This window comes from Strigops habroptila, chromosome 9 (genome assembly GCF_004027225.2).
Source record: "Strigops habroptila isolate Jane chromosome 9, bStrHab1.2.pri, whole genome shotgun sequence".
Classification (NCBI taxonomy): domain Eukaryota; kingdom Metazoa; phylum Chordata; class Aves; order Psittaciformes; family Psittacidae; genus Strigops; species Strigops habroptila.
Window position 1 is genome coordinate 23,538,642 of NC_044285.2, and position 21,257 is coordinate 23,559,898.

The window sequence follows — 21,257 nt, forward strand, 5'->3', positions numbered from 1 at the left end:
AAGGGCAGGGACAGGCGGGTGTTACACAGCGACACAGGCGAGGAAGCTGCACGTGAGCAAAGGCTGTTTATTGGAGCTGTATACCGAGGTGAAACCACTGCTACAGGGAAACAGTGCTGAGGAGAGATGGTGCAAACACACAGTGGACAGATCCTCTTCCCTGCAAGGCCACGTACCCGTCAGGAGCTCTGGAGCCAGTGAATACATTCTTGCTGTAGATACCTCCTCAGGTGCAGCTGTAGCCACAGGCCCATCTGATCTCATGTTTTAAACAATCCCCCTTGAAACACTGAACAGCTGCTGTAGCCATCATTGCCCACTGCTGGTACAGGTCCCAGTGCTCCACGACCCTCTTCTGTTCAGAACCATCTCTTTAACATCTTGATAACTTAAGAAACACAGCCAAACTCAGTAGTCATTTTTGAACCCCCCACCTTGGTGCCTCCTGGTGTGTCAGGGGGATTCCTTCTGCCCAGTCTCCAAATGGAGCTGCCCAATGCCCCTGTCGAGGACACGACTTTAATGTCTCAACCTGGAGCTGTGACTGCTTTCAGCTGGAGTTCCCTCATGGAGTTGCTCCTGAGGTCGTGCCTACAACTCAGTTAAATAACTGGTACAGTGGCCTAGAAAAGCAAAGTGGTACTTGCGCTGTAAACCCCTCACTCGCTACTAAGCTGTTGCATCCACACCAGCTTCCCTTGCTAAGAATTATTCAGCGAACAAGAGTCTGCATTAGAGCTTTTGCCATCACCTATTTCCATGTGAGAGCTGCTACAGAACTGACTCAGGTGCTTTGCAGACACTCGTGATGCTTTCAAAGAGAAAACACAAACTCTCTGGACACATTTGGGGCTGTACTTGTACAGCACAGAGATGGACAATGTTTCAGCACTCACCTTTCTCAAGCTCTCAGCTTCTGAATTAAGGGCTAAAATTATGTGATTCTGGCTTGAATGAGTACAGCATCAGCTAGAAGTTCAATTTTGACACCAACCATCAGAGGACAAGTTAAACTACCAGGTGAAAGCATTATCTTCCCAAACAGGCAGCAGGGACACATGCTGCTGCAGCATTCCACTGGGGAGTAGGCAGGAAAGGGAAATTAAAGCTGACACACAATTAGAGTAAAGTGAGTCTGCAAAGTGCTCCTGAAAGCCCATGGAAAGCAAATGGAAATCAGGCAGAAGCTATTTCTAGGCAGAATTTGGGGGTGAGAGCAGTAGAAATAGGCTTTTGCTCAAAACTAAATTCAAACCCTCCCAAGAACCCAAATTTAGTGCATAACACCTCCCGTATCTTGCTTCGTGCCAGCTCACACACACCAAGCTGCAGCCTGGTTGCAGAAATGAAAGGAAAACAGAATCGGGAAAGGTTTCCCACAATTAGCTTGGACAGACCTAAGGAGCTCTGCCCAGCTTTCAGCACAGGGAACACTCTCAATCCTAATGGAGTTAAAACAGGCGGAGGGGCTCAGCACCTTTGGAATATCAGCCCACTCATCTCTGCAGGTGACGCTGCCTTATCTCATTCACACCAGCACTTGTCCTGGTGCAGCTGCAGCATCAGCCAGTGGATGTGAAACTCTTCATCGTGATGAGGCAGCAAGAGGGGAAAAAACTTGAGGAAAGGGGGGAGCAGAAATTCTGCTCTTAGCCAGTCAGGAACTGCTAGATACATTCTCATAGGTGCTGCTGAGGACTTCCCACTGGCTGCCTTCTCCAGCGGTGCAAAACCCTGCAAGCACATAAACACCAGGTGAGGACAGGCACTGGGTACCACACACAACACTGCATTACAGAGAGCAGCAAAGCAGGAACAGGATGAAAAGGGCTGGCAGGTCACTGCAGTAAGAGGCAAACAAAGCCACTGCACATACAGTGAGGCAGGTGCCCCTCTCTTCCTCCTCCCTTCCACCATGAGGCCTCTTTTTACAACCCCAGTGCAGCAGCAGCATTTCTGGTTGCCACTGTGGTGGCTCCTGCCCCATCCAGATAAACAGACAAACCCATATCCCACCTACTCCCTCGCTGGTCTCTCAGCAGAGCATACAACTCTCTGGTTTTCCCAGTGGATCCCTTTCATCTCAAAGGATTTTTATGTAAAGGAGTAACTGCATCTGGTGCTGCCTTCTTGCTGGAGGAATGTTCTGGCTGCAAACAGCACGCAGCCTGCTCCAGGTTAGCCCAGGATGGAGGGGGAACCTCTAATTACCTTCCAAGAGGACCCTCCACCTCTGAGGGACGGTTTCTCTCATCACTGGAGCCTGCCCTCTGCTTGTCTCCCCACATGAAGCTGACACAGCCTGTTTACCACACGATGGCCAGAGAGCCTGGCTCTAACTGAGGCCCCTGGGATCAGCTCTAAAATGTTTCCAGCTAATTCTGCAACAGCAGTCACTGCTTCCCACTGCAAAGCCACAGGAAAATCCCTGTATGGGTCACTCAGTAACTGGGGGGGTTAAATGCTCTTCAGTCAGAGAACTCCAGAGCTTGCTCATCCAACCATGTGTGCTGACACTGCCCAGGGCACTCACCTAGAAGAGCTTCTCATAGCACTTGTCACAGTGGACAATGTCCCGGTGGATGAATATTTTATCCAGAAGATCTCCCATTGCTCTGTGGCAAATTCCACACTGCCAAAAGGAAAACCAGGTGGTCAGACAGTAACCAAAGCACCGTGCAGGAAGGACAGGGGCTGAACTTCTCTACAGCAGATTAATGCCACTGCAGGCTTCCCCCTCCCGCACTTGCCATTTCCACTGACTTGTAAACTCTGCAAGGTTTGAGATGCAGCAAGACCTGCACTGGGGCACAAAGGCCACAAAGCAACACACAAGGCTGGGGACATGAGGAAAAAGGGTAAAGGGTGCTGCTGCTCTACCAAAGGACACTAAAGAATTCTCCTTAGTCTAGTACACATTTATGTGAGGAACTACAAAACTTTTGGGGACACAACCAACACGTCTTTTTTTGTCCCAGTGTGGATGCAAGCATTTGGCACACACTATATATACACGACTCAAAGTCTGAGGAGAGATTTTAACACCCAGATTCCAACCCCCACCACCCCATTTCACGGCAGCACACAGAAGGCAGTCGGTAGCTAAGGAGTGTTTTTACCCTGAAGCAGTATTCATGGCAGCAGATGTTAAGATGCTCTATTATGATCTTGGGGCAGTCTCGGATCTCTCGGCTGCAGTAGCTGCAAACGGGTTCACTGGACCTGTGAGGGAACAGAAGTGTGAATTCCTGTAACACAAGCTGGTTCCAGGCCCAGCACTGGTAGCAGAGGCTCCTTATCTACCACCAGCACCACTCCCCCCCATGAGCTGCCTGCTCCTACCCGTGTCTGACTGCATCAAGTGACAGTACAGAGCGACATGTGTTAACCCAGGGACACCACCAGGGCAATACAGAGCTTAATGTCAGTATATTTTCCAAACATCATTTACACTTCACTCTGTTATTTCACCAAACCCATACCAGTATTCTGACAAAGCATAACCTTAAAACCATTTGTGCTTAAGAGTTTGCTGAAACCCCCAAGGCAGCCCCGTAGTGTCCTACCTCTGCAGGGGAGCACTGGACAGGTAGCGGTGGTGGCTGTAGGTTGCTCTCTCCAAATCACTCATATCCACAAGGCTGCCACTGGAGACAGAAGGAAGTATCAGCACTTGGCAGTGATAGAAGGGAAAAGCATCTCAGATGGAGCCATTAATCATTAATCTAAAGCCCTAAGTGCAACATCCCAGCTGCCTGCTCCTTAGAGAGGACATTGGTCCGTCCTAGAAGGCATTTCCCTAATAGAGAGGGAGTGGGGCTGTCAGCAGCAGCATCTCCACCTTTGCTGGATTCATGCTGCACTTCAGAGCACTGGGAGATGCATCTGGCTGCTGCTGTCCCCCCAGGGAGAGGCAGGATGTGGGCAGCATGGCTGGGAAATGGGGGGATGCACCCTGAAACCAGCCCCTTTAAGCCTGAGGCCAAGGGAGGTGGCACAGCAGCGTGCCCTGCAGGGTGGCCCACCCTGGCACCCTCCCCAGGAGCAGAGGACATCAGGGAGTCAGTGCTCAGAGTCCTACACAAGGGTCTGTCAAATGCAGCTCAGAGGGGGCTGAGAAGCTCTAACAACCATGCCAGTGCAAAGGGAAAGATCCTGCTGCTCCCTGCTTTCCACTGGCAAAATGGGATGAGAGTGACAAAATCCTGCTCTGGCTGGGTGGGCAACCTGTGAAATCCTGCCTCTGATATACTCATCAGGGAAACCTCTCTGGCCTCACCAGGGTCCTGATGTTTACATATGGACCCTACAAACAGCAGCTATTTCACTGCTTACCACACTCCCAAATCCTGACCTACTAGGACGAGGCACAAAACACACCCTCAGTCTCACCCAGCTGAGTGTTCCCTCTCTGTTCTGTTTGCCTGTGGTGTTTCAGGCGCTGCAGCAACACGCTGATCTTTGGCTGCTGACATCTGCTTTGCCAGCCTACAGGAAAGGCTGGAGATTTATGGAGCCTGTCATCAGCTACCACAGTAATGCCAGCACAGCACTGCGAGGACAAATGCCAGCAGGGAGGCATTGAGCTGGGTGTTAACTGCCTGCCACGTCAGGGTAAGCCCGAGGTACACGCAGCCACCTTCTGCTCTTGGTCACATTGGTGTTAATCTGGAGCAGCTTTACACAGATACCTTTGAGCAGAATACAAAAGACTGGAGATTTAAGCTTGAAAATGGCAGCTTTTAACTTGTTCTAACTCATAAATAACTTTTTTTAAGTGTCAACCCTCCACCTCCACATTTTTCTCAGCAATTCCAATCATTTGCTTATGTGTATAAACGCACAGTGATGCCTGACACTGCCGAATATGCAGCCTAAAACACTGCAGCGACATGTTTTCATCCTGTCTCTCACCCTAGAGGCTGGCTCACTTTGGGGGGGGGTGTTATCCCTCCACTTGGAGTCAGGAGACAGACGTCCTCCTGTCTCCACAACAGGACTGACAGCAGGGTGAGGTCCCCAGAGCAGCATTCCCTGCCCACCCCATGCAATCATCCCTCCGGGGCTAATCCACTCCCGCTGACACAGCACTAACTGTGAGCTTGCTCAGGGGGTGTGAGCTGGCAAAGGCATACGCTGTTGCTCTGCACATGTATGTTGACACATGACTGATGTGGACACTCTCATACCTGCCATAGCACGGGGAGGCCGATAACTCGCTGCTGTTCACATACTCCTTCACAAAGAGGACCCCTTTTCTAGGAAGGATGGAAACACAACGAGAAACATTTGCATTAGAAAAGACTGGAGCTAATGAGAGACAGAGCAAAGGGCCACATGTGTGCCCTTGGACACATCACGTGCATGAAAAGGCACGGAGCGAGAAGCTGTTATTCTTGAATAAATACTAAATATCAAGCCTTGTTGCTAAATAACACCTAATAGAACCCTGTAATTAACCCACCGAAACAAATCAAGTTAATTACAAAGAATGGGATGGATACTACAACCCTTTCATCCAGTTATCCCCGGTTTTGCAAGGATAAGTCTTTTCCAAACCATGTCAGGATTACGCAGACAATAAGTATTTAGAGAGCTCGTGGTTCTGCCCGTTAACAGTAAAGCTCTGCTGGCACAGCACTGCTCACTGTGGCTGTCACTGGAGTATCTCCAGCGTTGTCATCCATTCTCAATTGCTGCTGGCTTGCTTTGGGGATGGCTTAGCTTACAGAGCTGCCCTTTCTTGCATATTCCTCCCTATTTACAATTCTGATTTCAAAATGACATGCCCCCATCTGTCTGTCTGTGGCTCTGTTGCAGATCGAAGGGAGACACAGTGCCCACCAGCTCTTCCTCCAGCCATGAAATGAACTAATCAGCCTCTTTCTCCATGGTGCATTTTGGTTGTTCCCTATAAGCTTTGATTAATCCTCTCTCCTTACATGAGCAAACTAAGCCATGGCACAGCTAAAGAAAGGAAAGAAAAGCTTTTTTTTGTAACTTAGAATAGACACTTCCCATATAAAGTGTTTCAGATGAGTCTCCTGCTCAGATGGGTGTTGAAATATGCAGCTGCAGCAAGGCTGCAGGACCCAAATATTGCCCACCAAAGCCTCTACTGACCTCTCACTGCCCTGAAACCCCTCTCTAAATTGCTGAAAACTGGATAGTGGTTTTCACCTCTGAGGAGGAGCCTGTGGAGACCACAAATCCCAGAACACAGCCCTGAGCTGACCATTGCGCTGTGCTGGGGCACTATCTTCTCTAACACACCACAGATCAGGGTCCTGCACCCACCCCACTGAAGTCCATGGCTCCACTTGCTGTAGATTGCTCACAAGAAGACAGAGAGTCTTGCGAGAGCCCCACACCTGTGATGAGTGTGTATGGCCTGAGGAGCTCCATCACATCCTTCCAGCTACAATGTGTTATGGAGGATTTGTGATTTTGCCACGCTAAAGAGACACAACTCACACAGTGAGCTACATCCTGGTCTCTATAAAAGGGCACCTGGAGACAAGCACCCAGCCCATCTCCCCTTTTGGGTGGCTCTGTCTATGCTCTTATAGCCAGAAGTGGCTGAGAAGTGTCCCGTGGCGCAGAGCAGCAAAGCTTGGCTGGTGTTCACCAAACCTCTATTGCAGCAGGGGCATCACAACCCACTGATCCTTACGCAGCAGTGCTGGAGTCGGGCTGGTACCCTGAGGCCAATGCTGGGCTGTTGTGTGGTGAGGCAGTGTTTGGAGCACAGATCCTCTCGGTGGAACTGGAGAGAAGCCTGGCAAGAGAGAGAGAAGTCTGTGGGCACTGGGGACATGAGCTGTGACATGATCCCAGCTGGCAGCCAAGGAAAGACTGACCACTGGGAAGGTAGGTTGGGAAGATGCAGTATTACAGCCCTTAATCATACAGATGGATTCATCTCTATCACTGACCAAAAAGGCTCCTTTCTCTTTTTAAAGCTACATAACAGGACTGCTTCCCTGGAGAAGTGATTTGGAAAAGTCCCATTTATAGGGCTGTGAGAGAAAAGATCAAACAAGATCTTTAAACCAGCACAGCCTTAAGTGAATGATGAAGCCTGAAGGGGAGCAGCTATGGAGAGAAATGGCACACAACATACTGCAGGAGAGGAGGAGATGGGGATGAATTGGCCATAGTCCAGTATAATTATCCCCAGCATAACCATCCCCAATTTAGTAATTTCAGAAGCTGCAGAAGGGAAAAGGTGGCTACTAAAATGCCTTTGGACAACAGCTCTGCCTGTCCACTCAGTGAGACCTGTTGAGTTTGCCTTGGAGGGGTGAAGCTGATCTTGCCTGGAGCCAGCCCTAGGCTATCCAAGGATCTTGTGCCTCCTGCTCACACCCACAACGTACTCCCCTTTACAGACCCAACCTCAGAGCTAAGCCAGTGCCTCCACACAGTGTGAGATGCATGTGGATGGACTGACACTGCCATGAAGGAGTGCAGAAAGCCCAGGGTAATGGTATTCTGTACTGGATACCTCCTACACCTTCCAACAGCCATGCTCTGCAACCAGTTCATTTAATCACTGACATTCTGGAGACAGTGATCCTCTCTCTCGACATCTCACTTTGGTTTTAGCTCTCTTTTTCCCTGTAGCCTCTGCAAAGGCCAGTTTCTGGTCAAGGGAGGGCAGCCAGGAACAGCCCTTCATTCTCCTGTCCCTCTGTTCTGGCACCTCACATGGTGAAAAGTTTCCAGAGATGGATGTATCACAGACCCTGTGCTGGTGGCTTTTGCTAGGAATGGTTTAAGAGTAGTTCTGTGCCTCCAGATCACACATCCACTCCCTGGAAACCACTCATCTCTCTCTCAGCTCTTGGCTTTGCTTCCTAGCTTCTCTTCTACCACAGTTTTGCGGAGGTTTCCCTCACAACCACGCAGACTGCCCATTTACCTGGCGCTGTTACAGTTTAAGCTGTCCATGTAGAACGGCACCCTGTGGCTTCTCTGGGAAATGGACATGGTGGTGTCTCTGGGAAGGGAGTCGTAGCTATAAAAGGAAGTGACACAATCTCAAGCACTGAACTTGAGCACGTGTGGGATCCTCACAAGAGAATCTTGGCTAAATGTCTCCCTGCTTAGCATCAAAATCACCCCCACACCACAGCCATCCACGCAAACAGCTCCTCACTGCATATGCTTAGATCCAAGGAGGTGGGCTGGGACACTCCAGATAGTGAGTGAACGTAGCAGTGGGGTGTTCTTTGGGTTAAGAAGCCTGGATCCCCCCACTTTGCCCTCTTACCGCCCAGCCATGGGGTTGAAGTCGCAGAGCCCTCTGGCACTGGCACTGTCGTATCTGCTGTTCCTTGGGCTGCTGCTCTCATCATAACCTCTCCCTTCATATTCTGGGGTAGGTCTGGTAAGGAAACACAAAGCCTTGATTACCCTTGTAGACCCTGGAGTCCCCACAGTGGCCAAGTAGTGTTTGTCCCACAACCACCACCGTGGTGCATCCTGCCTCTGCTCTGCCCATTTCACCAGTGCTGGTTCTGCACCTGCAGGGTGCACACAAAGCTCTGGGGCTAGGAAAGCAGGCTCAAAACCTAACCCCTGCACCACCCACATGTGTGAGATACTGACAGCTGACCCATCCAGTGTCAGGCCTGAGCATTTTCCCTTTTCCAAGGAAGAAATCATCAGGGGAATGGCTTTAACCTATGGGCAGAGCTCAGGCTCTTTCAGCAGAGAAAATGAGCTTAGGGCTTAGTGTCATTCCCTTTCTTGCAGGTGCCCTGGGGCACAGATTATGTTTATATTGTATATGAGCAATTTGATCCTGATTAAAGCTTCAGGCAACTGTATAACTTAATGTTCAACAATGCTGAAAACCCCTGAGAATCAATGCTGCATGAAAGAGAGAAAGAGGGACAGACTGGGATCATCGTAAGATGAGAAAACCCTGCTCTGGGCAAGACATGCGTTTGGTCTCTGATATAAACTCGAGGGCAGGAGTCAGGAGTGAAGTGTGAGGTTCCTGCACTGCAGAGACGTGTCAGCATCACACAGTGCCAAGGGTGACATCAGGCTATGAAATACAATGAAGATCTGTCCTGGTTTTACTAGTCCCAGTCTCAAATGCCTCCCAAAGCAAGTGAGAGCGTTGTGACACCAACTGAAAAATGCTGGAAGAGGTGTCGGTGGCATTCAGATCATATGAATGTAGACACCAATGTAAATAGTAGTTTTAAGTGTACAATTTCTCTCTTATGTCATTGAGGGTCATGAGAAATAACAATCGGACTGCTCCTGAACTGCTCTGCAGTTACAGAGGAGAAGCAGATGTGGTTTCTACACATCTGTCAGGTTTCCATGCTTTGGGTAGGTGATCTGAGCACAACCTGCCAAGAACTCTCTGGTATTACAGAGCAATTATCAGCTTGGATCTCCTGAATCCCTTCTTCAGCCGATCAGGTCCAAGAATGATGCTGTTCCATGTGTTGTGAGACCTGCCAGTACTGTTGCTCCCTCTGGGAACAAAATCATGCAACCTGGACCAGAGTTTCTGGCACATATTTCTGTGCCAGCAGCGTTCCCTGTCTCTGCACCCCGTCCCTAGGCCCTTACCTTCTGGTGCTGAAGGCTTGGCTGTCCACATAGGATGGTATCCTGTGACTAGGTGCTGACATGCTGGTGCTAAAGGGCTGGCGGTCCATGTACAGTAGCACAGGCTGCTGGGTCTCATTGCCACTGAGAGCACTCTCTGAGCTGAAGTTGGACCTGCTGAAGAATTAGAACCAATTTGACCATAAAGCCAATGACTATTTGCTAGAACAGCTCACACAAGTGTTCAGAATTTGCTGAGGCTGGATCATGCCTCTTTTCACTGGCAACAAGGAAAACCTGGGACATAATGCTGTTGGAGGTGCTTAAGGCCAAGGGAAACACAGAGGTCTGTCCTACTTCCCCTCACATACACGAGCTGAATTCCCAGCACAATGAGATGCTGCAAGATTCAGCAGTCATCTAAGTTGATTTGTTATCTGAAATGAAATATGAACAGCTGTATGTGTGTGGAATCCTAAACCCAACAACATTCCTTTTGTCAGCATCATTTGATTAGCAAATGCTGGGCAAATGCACACAGGCCCAGGGTTTCAGCCAGGTTTGTATCAAGAACCAGGAATGGTGAAGGATGAGGATTTGAGAGCCACTGATGGGGAGAAACAAAGGAACAGCCCCACAGTACCTGGCTGCCTGGTCAGGCTCATTGTGCCTCCAGTCTCCCAGGCTCTCATGGTGACTGTCTGTGGTGGGGCAGGTTTGTTCTTCCCAAGCTGGAGTGATCCTGGTCAGGGAGGAAAAAGCCTGTTAGAAGCTTTAGCACTTGTGTCTCAACCTGTCCACTGTGGTGAGTAAACACAGTGACACACATGGCTGTGTTGGTTTCTGAATTGTCTAGCCAAGAACTGAGCAGAACAGAGCAAGAGGGAGAACACAGGATGTAGGAGACAGCCATAAAGCATGCCTGATCCCTGACTCCGTACCTTTCCCGGGGTGGCTCAGGTTCATTTCCACATGGGGCCTCTGGAGCAGTGATGCTGCTTTCTCTAGGCAGAGAGCTGGACCTGCCAAGACAGGAGATCATTACAGTCTGGAGGGGTGCCACTGTGCATAGAGTTACTATAGCATGCAGCTGCAGCCCCTGCCCTCCAGGAAAGTGCAATGTCCCCGCATGGGAATATGCTGGATAATCCAAGAGGTGTGGAAAAAAGAGGGAAAATAAAGAAGCCTTAAAAAAATAAAGGTGAAAAATAAAGCTCCTGATGAGCATCACTTACCTGTTCCTCTTTCCAACTTGACAGTTGAATTCTGGTCATTTAGTTATGACCATTATGGGTTATCCTGTACCTCTGTTACATTTCACACTGATGAGAACATGACCTGGCCTCACTTGAGTACCATCACAGTATCCACTAGATAACCCCACTGCAGAGCCACCTTGGACTTACCTATGCCCACATTAATCCAAGGAGAAGTTTGTTTGATTTTTCTATTTTTCTGTTCCTCTGGGAATACTGATGCCCTGTACGAAATCTGGCACTGGCTTGGATTCCTGCATCAAAACTACATTTAGCTACCTGATTCCTTACCTAGTCATGCTGAGTTCATGGTCAGTGTGTTCCCTCGACCTGGGAGGCTCCATGTGGACAGTATGGGCAGCAGGTTCTTGTCCCTTCTCAGTATGGTTGGTTGAGTCTGAATACCTAAAAGAAAGATCTATGCTTAAGGCACTGGAGATAAAAATGGGTGGACATCCACTCCCTAGGCAGGAGCCATCAGGCAGGGAGCAGGAGACACGGTTTGGCCAGAGCTATTCCAAACTGCCCAGGTACCAGATCTGATGGGAATCATGCTTACAAATCACATTCTAGTTTGCAGGTTGCAGCTAAAGGCTTTGCATCCAAGACTGTTGCAGAAGGAAAACATTAGGCACAGGAAAAAGCACTCGTGTGAGAACTCCCTGGACTGACAGATGCTTCTGTCACCTCAAGACACACTTATGCATGATTCTGCAGCATTCCTAAGTGCTTGGAGAGTACTTGCTGAGATCCCTGGGCAGTTGGTCTCAGTTACATCAGGAACAGATGAAGACATGAAGAATTATGAAGTGTGGGTTCCTGCTGACCACTCACCCTTCTTGGATCAGCTCTGGTTTGTGGTCATCCACAGCCCTCGTGCTCTCATGCCCCCTTTCCCTAGAGGTGTTCCCTTCTTGGAAATCTTGGGAAGACCTGGCAAAGGGAAAGAAACTCCTCTCGTAGCTGCCAGGCACAAACACCTGAAAGCTCAGTTCAGTGCACACTGAGAAGGAAGAAAGTCATGAAGCTTTGGTTCCAAGGGCTAAGCTGTACCCAGCACAGTGAAGCACTGACTTCAGCACAGCACGAGGCTCTCCTTAACTGCTTGGGATTCAATGGTCAAGCAGCAACATTTTCACATGCTGAAATCAGCTCTTTAAAATACCAGCCCAAACTATGTTTTCTTCTAGCATGAAAGCAGAGCTGCAGGGTATCAGATTATTTACTGTGGCTCTATCCTACATCAGGTGGTGTTTGCCAAGCCAGGCATCACATCTGGTCCAGTGCCTGATAAGACCTAAGGCTGAATTTGAAACATTCCTCCTTGTCCAGTATTCCAAAGGGTTCTTTTCATAGCCACACTCACTCACTGAGTGTATCCAGTGATACCCCTCCACACAGCTTCACCTCCCCTTGCACCCCAGCTCCTTACATCGCTTCATTCCAGTATGGTTTGCTGCATGCTGGGGCCTCAGGACTCGTGTATCTGCTCTCTTGGGTGCTGCTGCTTCTCTCCTTGTAGCCCAGGACAGATCTGATAAGCAAAGAAAGGCCCATGGCACCTTTAACAGCTGGCACATGAATCCTCACACTATCTACTCACCAGGCAAGGCCTGTGTCAGTCTGTACCATTCACTGCCCCACCAGGACTTGTCTCTAGGGACCATATTTAGACTATAGTTGCATTTCAGTGTCTTTCAGCTGCCTTTCAGCTCCCTGCTGCCCCTGCAGCACTTCACTGGATTATCAGTGAATGAGGAGGTACCAACTGAACCCCACCAAGCACGAGCACCACGAGGAGGGAAAAAGCTGGAGTGGGGCTGCTTGGTTTCTATCAGAGAAGATGGAGGAGGGATACAACACAAACCTCTTGGTTTATTTTGCAAGCTGTGCTTTAAGCCTCAGCTGCCTCCACCCCAGGGACAAGAGCTGTGAAAAGAAGTCTCTTTCTGTGCCTGCCCATTCAGATGTCTGGTAATCCTCAGTAGTACTCACACACTAAATGTACCCCGCTCTTACCTTTTGAAGGAATAGTCTGTGTCCTCCAGGTGCACAGGGGCTCTCTCAGTAGGAGGAATTGGGACATCAGAGTGCGAGCTAGACCTGTCAGAAAAAAGGAAGGAATCTACAGCTTGCCAAAGGCTTCGAGGGCACTTGTGTGAAATCACAGCATTGCACTTCACATGGCACCAGAAAACAGGAGCTATTCTCTTAGAGAACTGATTTTCCTTCAGAAAAACATATTTTCACTATCTCTGATCAAGGAGAATAGAGGCTTTTGGTGGAACTAATGCAGCTTGTAGGCTTCACTTCACACACGTCTTGGCTGGATACAAGACTTTTCCAGCCTCCTACAGGATCATGCACCTGGGATGAAGTACAACAGGAGTAACATCAGAGAAGATATTCCTGCATTACTAGCAGCAGCTCTAGGTCTCGGGATTTATCCAAGTGGGAGCCCTGTGATCCTCCTCACCTCAGTTAGGAGGTCTGAAGACATCATTTGCTCACCTCAAGTCTTTTGGTAAGCAAATACATGGAGTCAAGTCCCAAAGTAATGGATGTGTAACAGTGACCACCCAGGATTTTCTGCCTCCCCTTGCTTTGGTGCCCCATTTGGATTCTGTTTCCAGCTCTATGCCAGACAAGTTACTTATTCTCCCCCCAACATCTTCCCTCTGTGACCAGCACTGTGAGAACCAGCAGCAGGCCCTGACCTTGCAGGTTCAGACTTTGCATCATCCAGGTGGTGAGAGGTCTCATACTGGAGGTGCAGCTTGTCTGTGGCATCTGCAGCAACGTCCCTGCAACCAGAGTTGGAGCTGGCAAGAGAAGAGAGTCGTGGGTCACAGAAGGAAGCAAACATCAGATTTTCCTGTCTCAAACACATTATTTTCTCCTTCCTGCTGAGCTTGGTAAAGCTCCTGCAGCAGACCTGAAGGGCAGAGACATAAAACCAACCAACTCTCAATATTGCAAGCAAAAGAGCTAGAAAATCTCAGCCCATTTTGAGCTGGTGGAACAGGTCCAGCCCCCTTTGCAAGTGCTGCTCCCAGAACACGTTTGTTAGGGAGTACCATGTCAGCAGAAGACCCTTCTCACTCCAAAATTGAGGAGAAAAGGTTATTTTTACACTGTTAGTAGGTTTACACTCACTTTGGTGGGTAAAATCCATTGTTGGCTTCTGTGTGTTCAGGGTAACTGAAAAGGAGAGACGCCAACTTTAGAAAGCACCTTTGGTTTGGTTTGTGATGTTCTACAATGATTTTCTTCTGCATTTAATAAACGAGAGGAGAGGAAAAACCTAAAACTTCCCAGAGATGTTCCTCAGTGTATTTCTACAGGTAAAATGGCATGAAACTTTGGGAAATTGCAAGTCAGTGATGGAATTTCACCCCAGGTCTACCTTCCATTCGTGGAAACCACAGTTGCTCTGGGGGCCCGTTCATCCCATGGGAATGGCTCGGACTTTTCCTTCAGAGGTTTGTCACTAGAAAAAGGAAAATGCCAGTGAGAGATGCCCTGACAGCATTTATACTGCACCATACTAGAAGAGTCTACCTACACCCATCTTTCACCCCCTCAGACCTCTCAAGCTGTGCATCTGTCTCCTTCCTTCCCTCAATTACTCCCTCTCCAGTTTTAGGTGGCTTCAGTAATGAGGCAGCCTCTAATTTCTGCCTCACAATTAGGAGCAGTTATGTGACCCAAATGACCCCAGGCACAATGAGTGCCTTGTCATCAGCCTGTCCCTGCAATGACATACACAGATATATTTACAGGCCTCAGCTGAAGGACCATGACAATAGTCCAGCCTCTACCTTTTCTCAAGCACTCCAGACTCTGCTTCAGCTGTTGGTACCAGTCTGGGGACATTTCTACCTTTATTTTCACTGATGGAGGTGGACAGCAATTAACTGTCTATGCTACAGAAACTCATTTGGTCAATCCAAGCCTTCTGCAGCTGCTTAAGCCCAACAGAACAAAAGGTGAGGCCACGCTTACAACTGCCTGCTTCAGTCTAGAGACAGCCAAACATTCAGGGTGGTAACACTGAGAACAAAAGAGCCCTGTTAACATGGGGTATATTTTATGTATCTGAAATGCTCCTGTGTACAGTCCAGAGGATAAAGACCACTGGACATAAGTGTACAAGGAAGAAGTGATTTCTCAGGAGAGCCAGAAGCTTCCCTGCCCTCAACTTCAAGTCAGAGCTCTGCCCCTTAACATGCCCATCACCTGTACCCATGCCTTTAGCTTCCCAATCAGTTCCTTCCTCAGGTTTTCCTCCTTACAACAGATCTTTCTACACTTTCCCATTGCTCAGCCACCCCTTCAGACTTTCTACAGGGTGCAGAGGACCAGAACCAATGTCAGCAGGAGCCACCAGCAACCAAGGTTCAGCACATCCCTTGGAGGAGAAAGCAGCTCCCCAGGGAACAGCAGCGAGGAGGCAATTGGAGCAGTAATAAGAAGAGTGAATGCATGAGGTAGACTCTTTAGGGACTGATCCAGAGAGGAGAATCCTTGAGGGAGGTGAAGGAAGAGTAAGCTGGCAAGCTGCAGCTTAGCCAGCAGATGATGCTCTTGGAGTGCAGCCCAGGACCATGACTGGGGAGATCCCATCTGCTCGAGACCACTAGCAGGTATATGCTGTGTCTGAGCAAAAAGCAGGGTTACACCTTATGTTCAGCAGCACAGATCAGCCTTTCTCAACTGCTTACCCGTCCCCATGCTGTGACACGGTTTCAGATGAGGATTTCCCATTAGGGGCCTGTCCATTTTCCCCATTTCTGCAAGAGAAACAGCAAAAATGATTAGGCAGGGAGAGGAAGGGACACAATGTGAGGCATAGGAGCTTTGGGGCAAGGGGCTTGTTGGAACTGTGCTGCCTACAATGCAGGGATTGGATTAAAATGAAATCCTCATCAGTTAAGGAGACAGAAAGCTCTGCTATTTCTGGGCATCATAAAGAACCGGGTAATGTTCAAGCTGTGGGAGGCCCATAGCTTCCATCTGGGTGTATTTCCTCACAGATTTCTAAGGGTTTTGTAAAGCTCCTTTCTCAGATTCTCAGTGCTATGGTATTTATTGTTCCAGCACTGCACTGTGTCCAGAGCAATTGTGTGGTGGGAGACCACAAAGTGCAGCACGTCCCTCACTATCCTTAGCAGAGCTTTGGGGTGATGCAGGGCCAACAGCCCGACCTGATTTCAGCAGAAGTGGAGATTCTCTCTGAAGTTTCCCTCAAGGATGTGGTTGTTTGGCTCTTGGTGCCTGTTTCAGGGCTGCAAGAGAAGGCAAAGAGAAGCTGTCATTGCTGAAGGAGCCAGCTCCCCACTGCAGCTGCCCAAAGCTTCCCTGCGTTCAAGTGTGAATGAATAAAATGGAACACACTCATCACTCTTTTCAATACATTCACTTACAAAGTCATCTTATCAGAAGCAATTTTTACCTTAAAACACTGACATTGCCAAGAATAGCTGCCTTCTGCCAACTACACACATAGAATAAACCCAACAGAACCAGGTCAGTAAAGCAAAGTGCTCTTTGCAGTGCTGTGGCAACCCAGGTCAACATTTTTATACCCCAGTCATGAAGTCAACCAAAGTTAAAAGCAACTGAAAATCATCCCGTACACATCTTTAGTGAGGTGAATTTTGGCAAGTTTGAGTTTTTCCTTTCAGGTTAGAACACTTCTATCAGGGTGTTGTCAGATCCTTGCAGGACATAACATGGATTTCAGACATGAAACCTTCTTTAAAACAGCAGCCTACATCTAAGAAAAGTCTCCTGTGTACAAGGCTGACAAATGTGCTTCATTTCACCCCCCAGAGGGGTGCCCACAGGATTCTCTGACCTACGCAACTACCTGTGGGCTGATACAGCTGCAGATGATGTCCAAGACCTCCTGGCTGTGCTGCAGCACTTACCTGGAGGGAGACACTGCTGTTGTCTTTGGCTCATTCCAAGAAGATCCAGTGGTGGTTTTTCTTAGCCCATTAGTACTGACAATAAAACAACCAAGTAACAAAGCATTAAACCCAGAAGATTTTTAGGTGCTTTCTGTGTGTGGGGACACATCCTCATCTGGCCCACAGCTCTGGTGCCTGCTTCCTGGGCAGTGAGGCCAAACCTTGTTGCTGTGCAACAACTCCCAAGTGCTGCTGTCCCCGTGCACTGCTGCACTGATGTGACCAGAATCTGCCTTTCTGCTGAAATACTCTGTCTTTAGAAACTGCCTTTTCCTATTTAACACTCTGGAGCTGTTTCTAGCCCCAGTGTTTGAGTTTGCACTGAAACCCAACTTCCCCAAACAGATTAAAGCTCAGTGCATCCACAAAATTGATTTTGCTATGTGCATGTGTGTAACCTGTGAGGGAAGGAGGAAAACTGCTTCCCAGCCCTGCCTCAAACCCACACCACAATGGCACAGAATTGGTACCAACATTCATGAGGCAGCTCCTTCATCCTGAAAACAAAGTGGTTCGGGCTGAAAGGCCCCATTTATTGGGCTCCCTGCTGGGCCCACTAAGGACCAGAGTGGCAGAGAAGCCAATAATGCTGCTGCCTGGCATCAAGCCACCCCTCAGAGCAGGAACACAGAGCTGAATCCCAAATGAAACAGATCTGCTTGAAAACATAGGAGAATCCTATGAGGATTCTTCTCTGAATCCTTCCATGAGGACGGACTGAGAGTTGGGCTTCTTCATCCTGGTGAAGAGAAGGCTCAGGGAAGACCGTGCTCCAGTATCTAGAGAGGGCCAAGTTGGACGGGGCTTGGAGCAACCTGAAGGTGTCCCTGCCCGTGGCAGGGGGTTGGAACTGGATGAGCTTTAAGGTCCTTCCAACCCAAACCAGTCCATGATTCCATGATTCTCCCTCCTAGGGCAAATATCTCCATTTCAGCCAAGCATTTCTGCATCTCACTCAGCCCCACACCACGCGCGGCTGTTCTGAGCAGTGTGGGCTAAGGGACAGTGTCACTGCTGCCCCTTTAGACCAGAGACAGCCTGTCCCCAGGTCTCATACACGACAGAAAGAATGCTCCAGCTTGTCTGTCACTGCTCCTGCCCGCACTTGGGCTTCACAGTAGCCTGTGAAAGGGGCTGGGGGTTTGAAACCAGGCTAAACATTTCCCATCGAAGCAAAGATCAATTTAAAGCTAATGAACCTCTCCAACCTCTCTGCTCACACCTCTCTGCTGCCATCAGAGCAGAGTAATTAAATCTAACTCTAAGGGAAGCAGGGAGCTGGCTCAGGGGAGAGCAGATAGCGAGGCATTGAGTATTTCATGTCTAGGTGATGAGGTCAGGTCACACAGCCAGTCTGGGAGTAAAGGAAGATCATCACTATCTGATGGTTGCTCTGACTCCTCCTGGAGTTGTCTCTCCAGAAGTGCCACCAGGCTCATTCCTGTGGTGTGAGCTCCTTGGGAAGTCAGGGCTGAGGAGTGTGATGAGCAGAGGGGCTCAGGGGCAGGTTGACCCACATTAGAGTTGGTCTGTTGTTAAATGCAGTTTGTCACCCCCAGGACTGTCAGTTGGGCACTTTATGCCTCCCCCTGTGCCTGCCCGTTTGTTCCACCAAGTCAGCCCATGTCATTTTCATTTTGGATATTTCCCTTTTGGCAAAAAAAGGGGCAATTGGGATTTTCTGAGCAGCCTTTTTGAAAACCCCCATCTCTAGTTGTGTTCAGTCAGCTGCTACCTTCAGGTAAATGCAGTTATCTGCAAAGCTGGCAAATCAGGTGCTCTGAAACCAGAGAAAAACAACACACTACTCCAGGATGAGGTAAATACCTGGTGTCATCTGGCGTGAACCTGCAGGAACCAGTCGAACTCCTCCTCTGCTGTCCCTCCTCTTCTATCTCAATTCTTTCAAAAGGCAAAAAAAGAGAGACAAATATCACTGCTTCCTATTCCCACTGCTGACTCAGGCAGCTTATCCTTGTTTCCCATAAACTAGGTTTTCCCTCTGTTTCCCCTAGAGGCAGATTTTCCTGCTCCTCATGCTCCCTGTGCTCTGCCATGGGTGAACACCTCAGCTGAATGAAGTGAGATCAGTGGCATTCTGCTGACACAGTTGCTTTACAAATAGCATCAGCTGAATGCTGAAATCCCAGAGAGTGCCCAAGGCATCATTCCCCATCCCACCCACTGCTTTAGAAGGTAAATGCTTGAAGAACATTCACCCTGCTGGTTGGAGCCAGCCTTTCCTGGAAGAAAAAAGGCGGTGAAGAGCCTCTCTTTGTTTCAGGTTGCCCACAACCTAAAGCATCATCAGTTCTGTATTCTCAGTGTTTCCAACTCTTTGGGCTCTCAAAGGCCAGTGTGAGACAACTCAGAGCATCCTTTTTAAGGGACATGTCCCTCCTGTGCTTTGAAACACCCAGGATCTCCTGTCCCAGCACTAATAGCATCCCTGGTACAGCACAGAGACAAACACAACCCCAGCAGTACTTCAGAGGGCCAGTGACCTACCTCTTGGCAAACAAGGGTGGAAATTCTTGTGTTGGGCTGCTGTAAAGGAAACATAAAGGCACGAGTTAAAAGTTTGAAGGTAAAAAACACACTTTGGGCAGGGCAATGCCCACAGAGGCTCTGACCCAAACTGACCCAGACGGTGCAAGGCATTAAGGGGTCATGTAACACTGTTTGGGCAGAGCTGGCAGTGACCACATGTGTTAAACCTCTGCAAATTACAGAGCAGAGGAAATAAAAATAGGAGGAGCAGCTACTTACAACATGTGAAGTAAAGAAGCTCTCCCAAAGGGCTTCTTTAATTTCATACCTTCCTGATGGCTGTTTTTCTTCCTGCATATGAACCTGCCACCCAGAGGAACTAACAGCCAGTGCAAACACCCTTAATGGCCTCACGGATCCCAGAGAATCCCAGTCTGGTTTGAGCTGGAAGGGATGTTAAAGCTCATCCACTTCCAATCCCCTGCCACGGGCAGGGACACCTTCCACTAGAGCAGGTTGCTCCAAGCCCCTGTGTCCAACCTGGCCTTGAACACTGCCAGGGATGGGGCAGCCACAGCTTCTCTGGGCACCCTGTGCCAGTGCCTCAGCACCCTCACAGGGAAGAGCTTCTGCCTCAGGGCTCATCTCAATCTCCCCTCTGGCAGGTTAAAGCCATTCCCCTTGTCCTGTCCCTACAGACCCTTGTCCAAAGCCCCTCTCCAGGTTTCTTGTAGCACCATCCAAACACTTCTCCCACTCTGGGCACAGGTGAGCGCTGCTGGCACATCGCCTCTCTGCTTCCTCCTGCCCTTGCAACCTCTTGGTGCCTCATTGTGTCATCCTGAATTATGTCAAGAGGAAAAGGATTTACAGTGAAAGCAAGTTGCAAAAGTCACTGCCATGATGGCTCCCGGGGGATCAGAGACCTAGGAAATCTGCTTCATTTTACCCTTTCCAGGAAAGAGATGGACAAAAAAGCCCTGAACACAAGTAGCTCCCACACATCTTAACACTCCTGTTACACAACCACATCACAGTTTCTTTTTCCCTCATAGAACTATTATGAAGCTGCAGCTAAGATCAGGACCTTGTAAATCTTATTATCTACAGTATAAAGGCAAACTGTAGCAAAAAGCTGATCCATGGTGGACGCAGTTTGTATTTGCTCTGATTTTCCCCCTGCATGCAACACACTGCAGAGAGCAGTAGCAAGAACTGAGTCTGAACACTGAAGTCTTGATTGCAGGCCTCCAAATGCCTGGTGCCCCAAGTGCAGATACCCTTGGCACTCCTGAAGAGACAGCAGCTCTGTCTTCTCCTCTCATTGGAAAGGAACCCATCCCCTTCAGAGAGGCCTGGCTCAGGCCACCACCCCTGCGAGCCCCCCCTGCAGCTCCTGCCCTGCCCCATGCTGCGTGCTCACCCGCTGCTTTTCTTGGCTGCAGAGAGGACGTAAGCGCGTTCCCTGCTGGCGCTGCGCCTCAGGACACTGTTGGCTGCCTCTGTCCTGGAGGGGAGGGAAGAGAAGAGGTCACATTCTGCTCATGCTCTCAGTGGCTGCTGCCTGTAGCCTTGAAGAGACATGAGGTGAACAACCCATGCGCCAGCCCTGCTCTGCGGAGCAGAAATCCAGCCAGAGCTGAAAGGAGTAACAACATCTGGTCTTTTTCTTTAGTATCATTGATGCTGGGCCACAGCACTTGCATATGGTTGTAAAGTAGAAGGAAAAACAACTCTTCCTCTTCCAGGAGGGCACACAGAGTTCTCCTTTTGAAGACCTGGACTGTTAATATTGCACACCATGGGACCAAAAAATGGGACACAGGCGTTGGTGCTGACATGTTACATGGACTACACATGTCTTACAGGCATCAGTACCACCAGACGTGCCAAGGGAGAGGTGCAGATCCATGAAAGGACTTTTGCTGTGGGCAAATAACCAAGTTTTCATCTGTAAAAG

The 21,257-nt window shown here is 49.1% G+C and overlaps 1 protein-coding gene across 8 annotated transcripts in view; it reads right to left on the minus strand.

The window, feature by feature from the left end:
- Positions 1–47: 47 nt before the first annotated feature.
- Positions 48–21,257, minus strand: part of LOC115612645 (zinc finger protein 185-like) — a 35,708-nt gene continuing 14,498 nt past the window's right edge. For 3 of the 8 annotated variants that reach the window (XM_030497187.1, XM_030497188.1, XM_030497189.1), the window contains 24 exons: positions 20,721–20,804; positions 19,316–19,354; positions 18,635–18,709; positions 16,766–16,840; positions 16,040–16,120; positions 15,557–15,625; positions 14,239–14,322; positions 13,989–14,033; positions 13,550–13,654; positions 12,852–12,935; positions 12,265–12,366; positions 11,667–11,765; positions 11,124–11,237; positions 10,518–10,598; positions 10,220–10,318; positions 9,598–9,753; positions 8,276–8,389; positions 7,925–8,020; positions 6,674–6,778; positions 5,190–5,258; positions 3,567–3,647; positions 3,120–3,222; positions 2,534–2,632; positions 48–1,734 (listed from right to left, as the gene is read on the minus strand). In XM_030497187.1, coding sequence (XP_030353047.1) covers positions 2,534–2,632; positions 3,120–3,222; positions 3,567–3,647; positions 5,190–5,258; positions 6,674–6,778; positions 7,925–8,020; positions 8,276–8,389; positions 9,598–9,753; positions 10,220–10,318; positions 10,518–10,598; positions 11,124–11,237; positions 11,667–11,765; positions 12,265–12,366; positions 12,852–12,935; positions 13,550–13,654; positions 13,989–14,033; positions 14,239–14,322; positions 15,557–15,625; positions 16,040–16,120; positions 16,766–16,840; positions 18,635–18,709; positions 19,316–19,354; positions 20,721–20,804 — 2,059 coding nt within the window. In that variant the 3' untranslated portion in view covers positions 48–1,734. Of the gene's footprint in view, positions 1,735–2,533; positions 2,633–3,119; positions 3,223–3,566; positions 3,673–5,189; positions 5,259–6,673; positions 6,779–7,924; positions 8,021–8,275; positions 8,390–9,597; positions 9,754–10,219; positions 10,319–10,517; positions 10,599–11,123; positions 11,238–11,666; positions 11,766–12,264; positions 12,367–12,851; positions 12,936–13,549; positions 13,655–13,988; positions 14,034–14,238; positions 14,323–15,556; positions 15,626–16,039; positions 16,121–16,765; positions 16,841–18,634; positions 18,710–19,315; positions 19,355–20,720; positions 20,805–21,257 lie in introns of those variants that run through there. The other 5 variants (XM_030497191.1, XM_030497190.1, XM_030497192.1 and 2 more) reach the window with 5 other exon arrangements.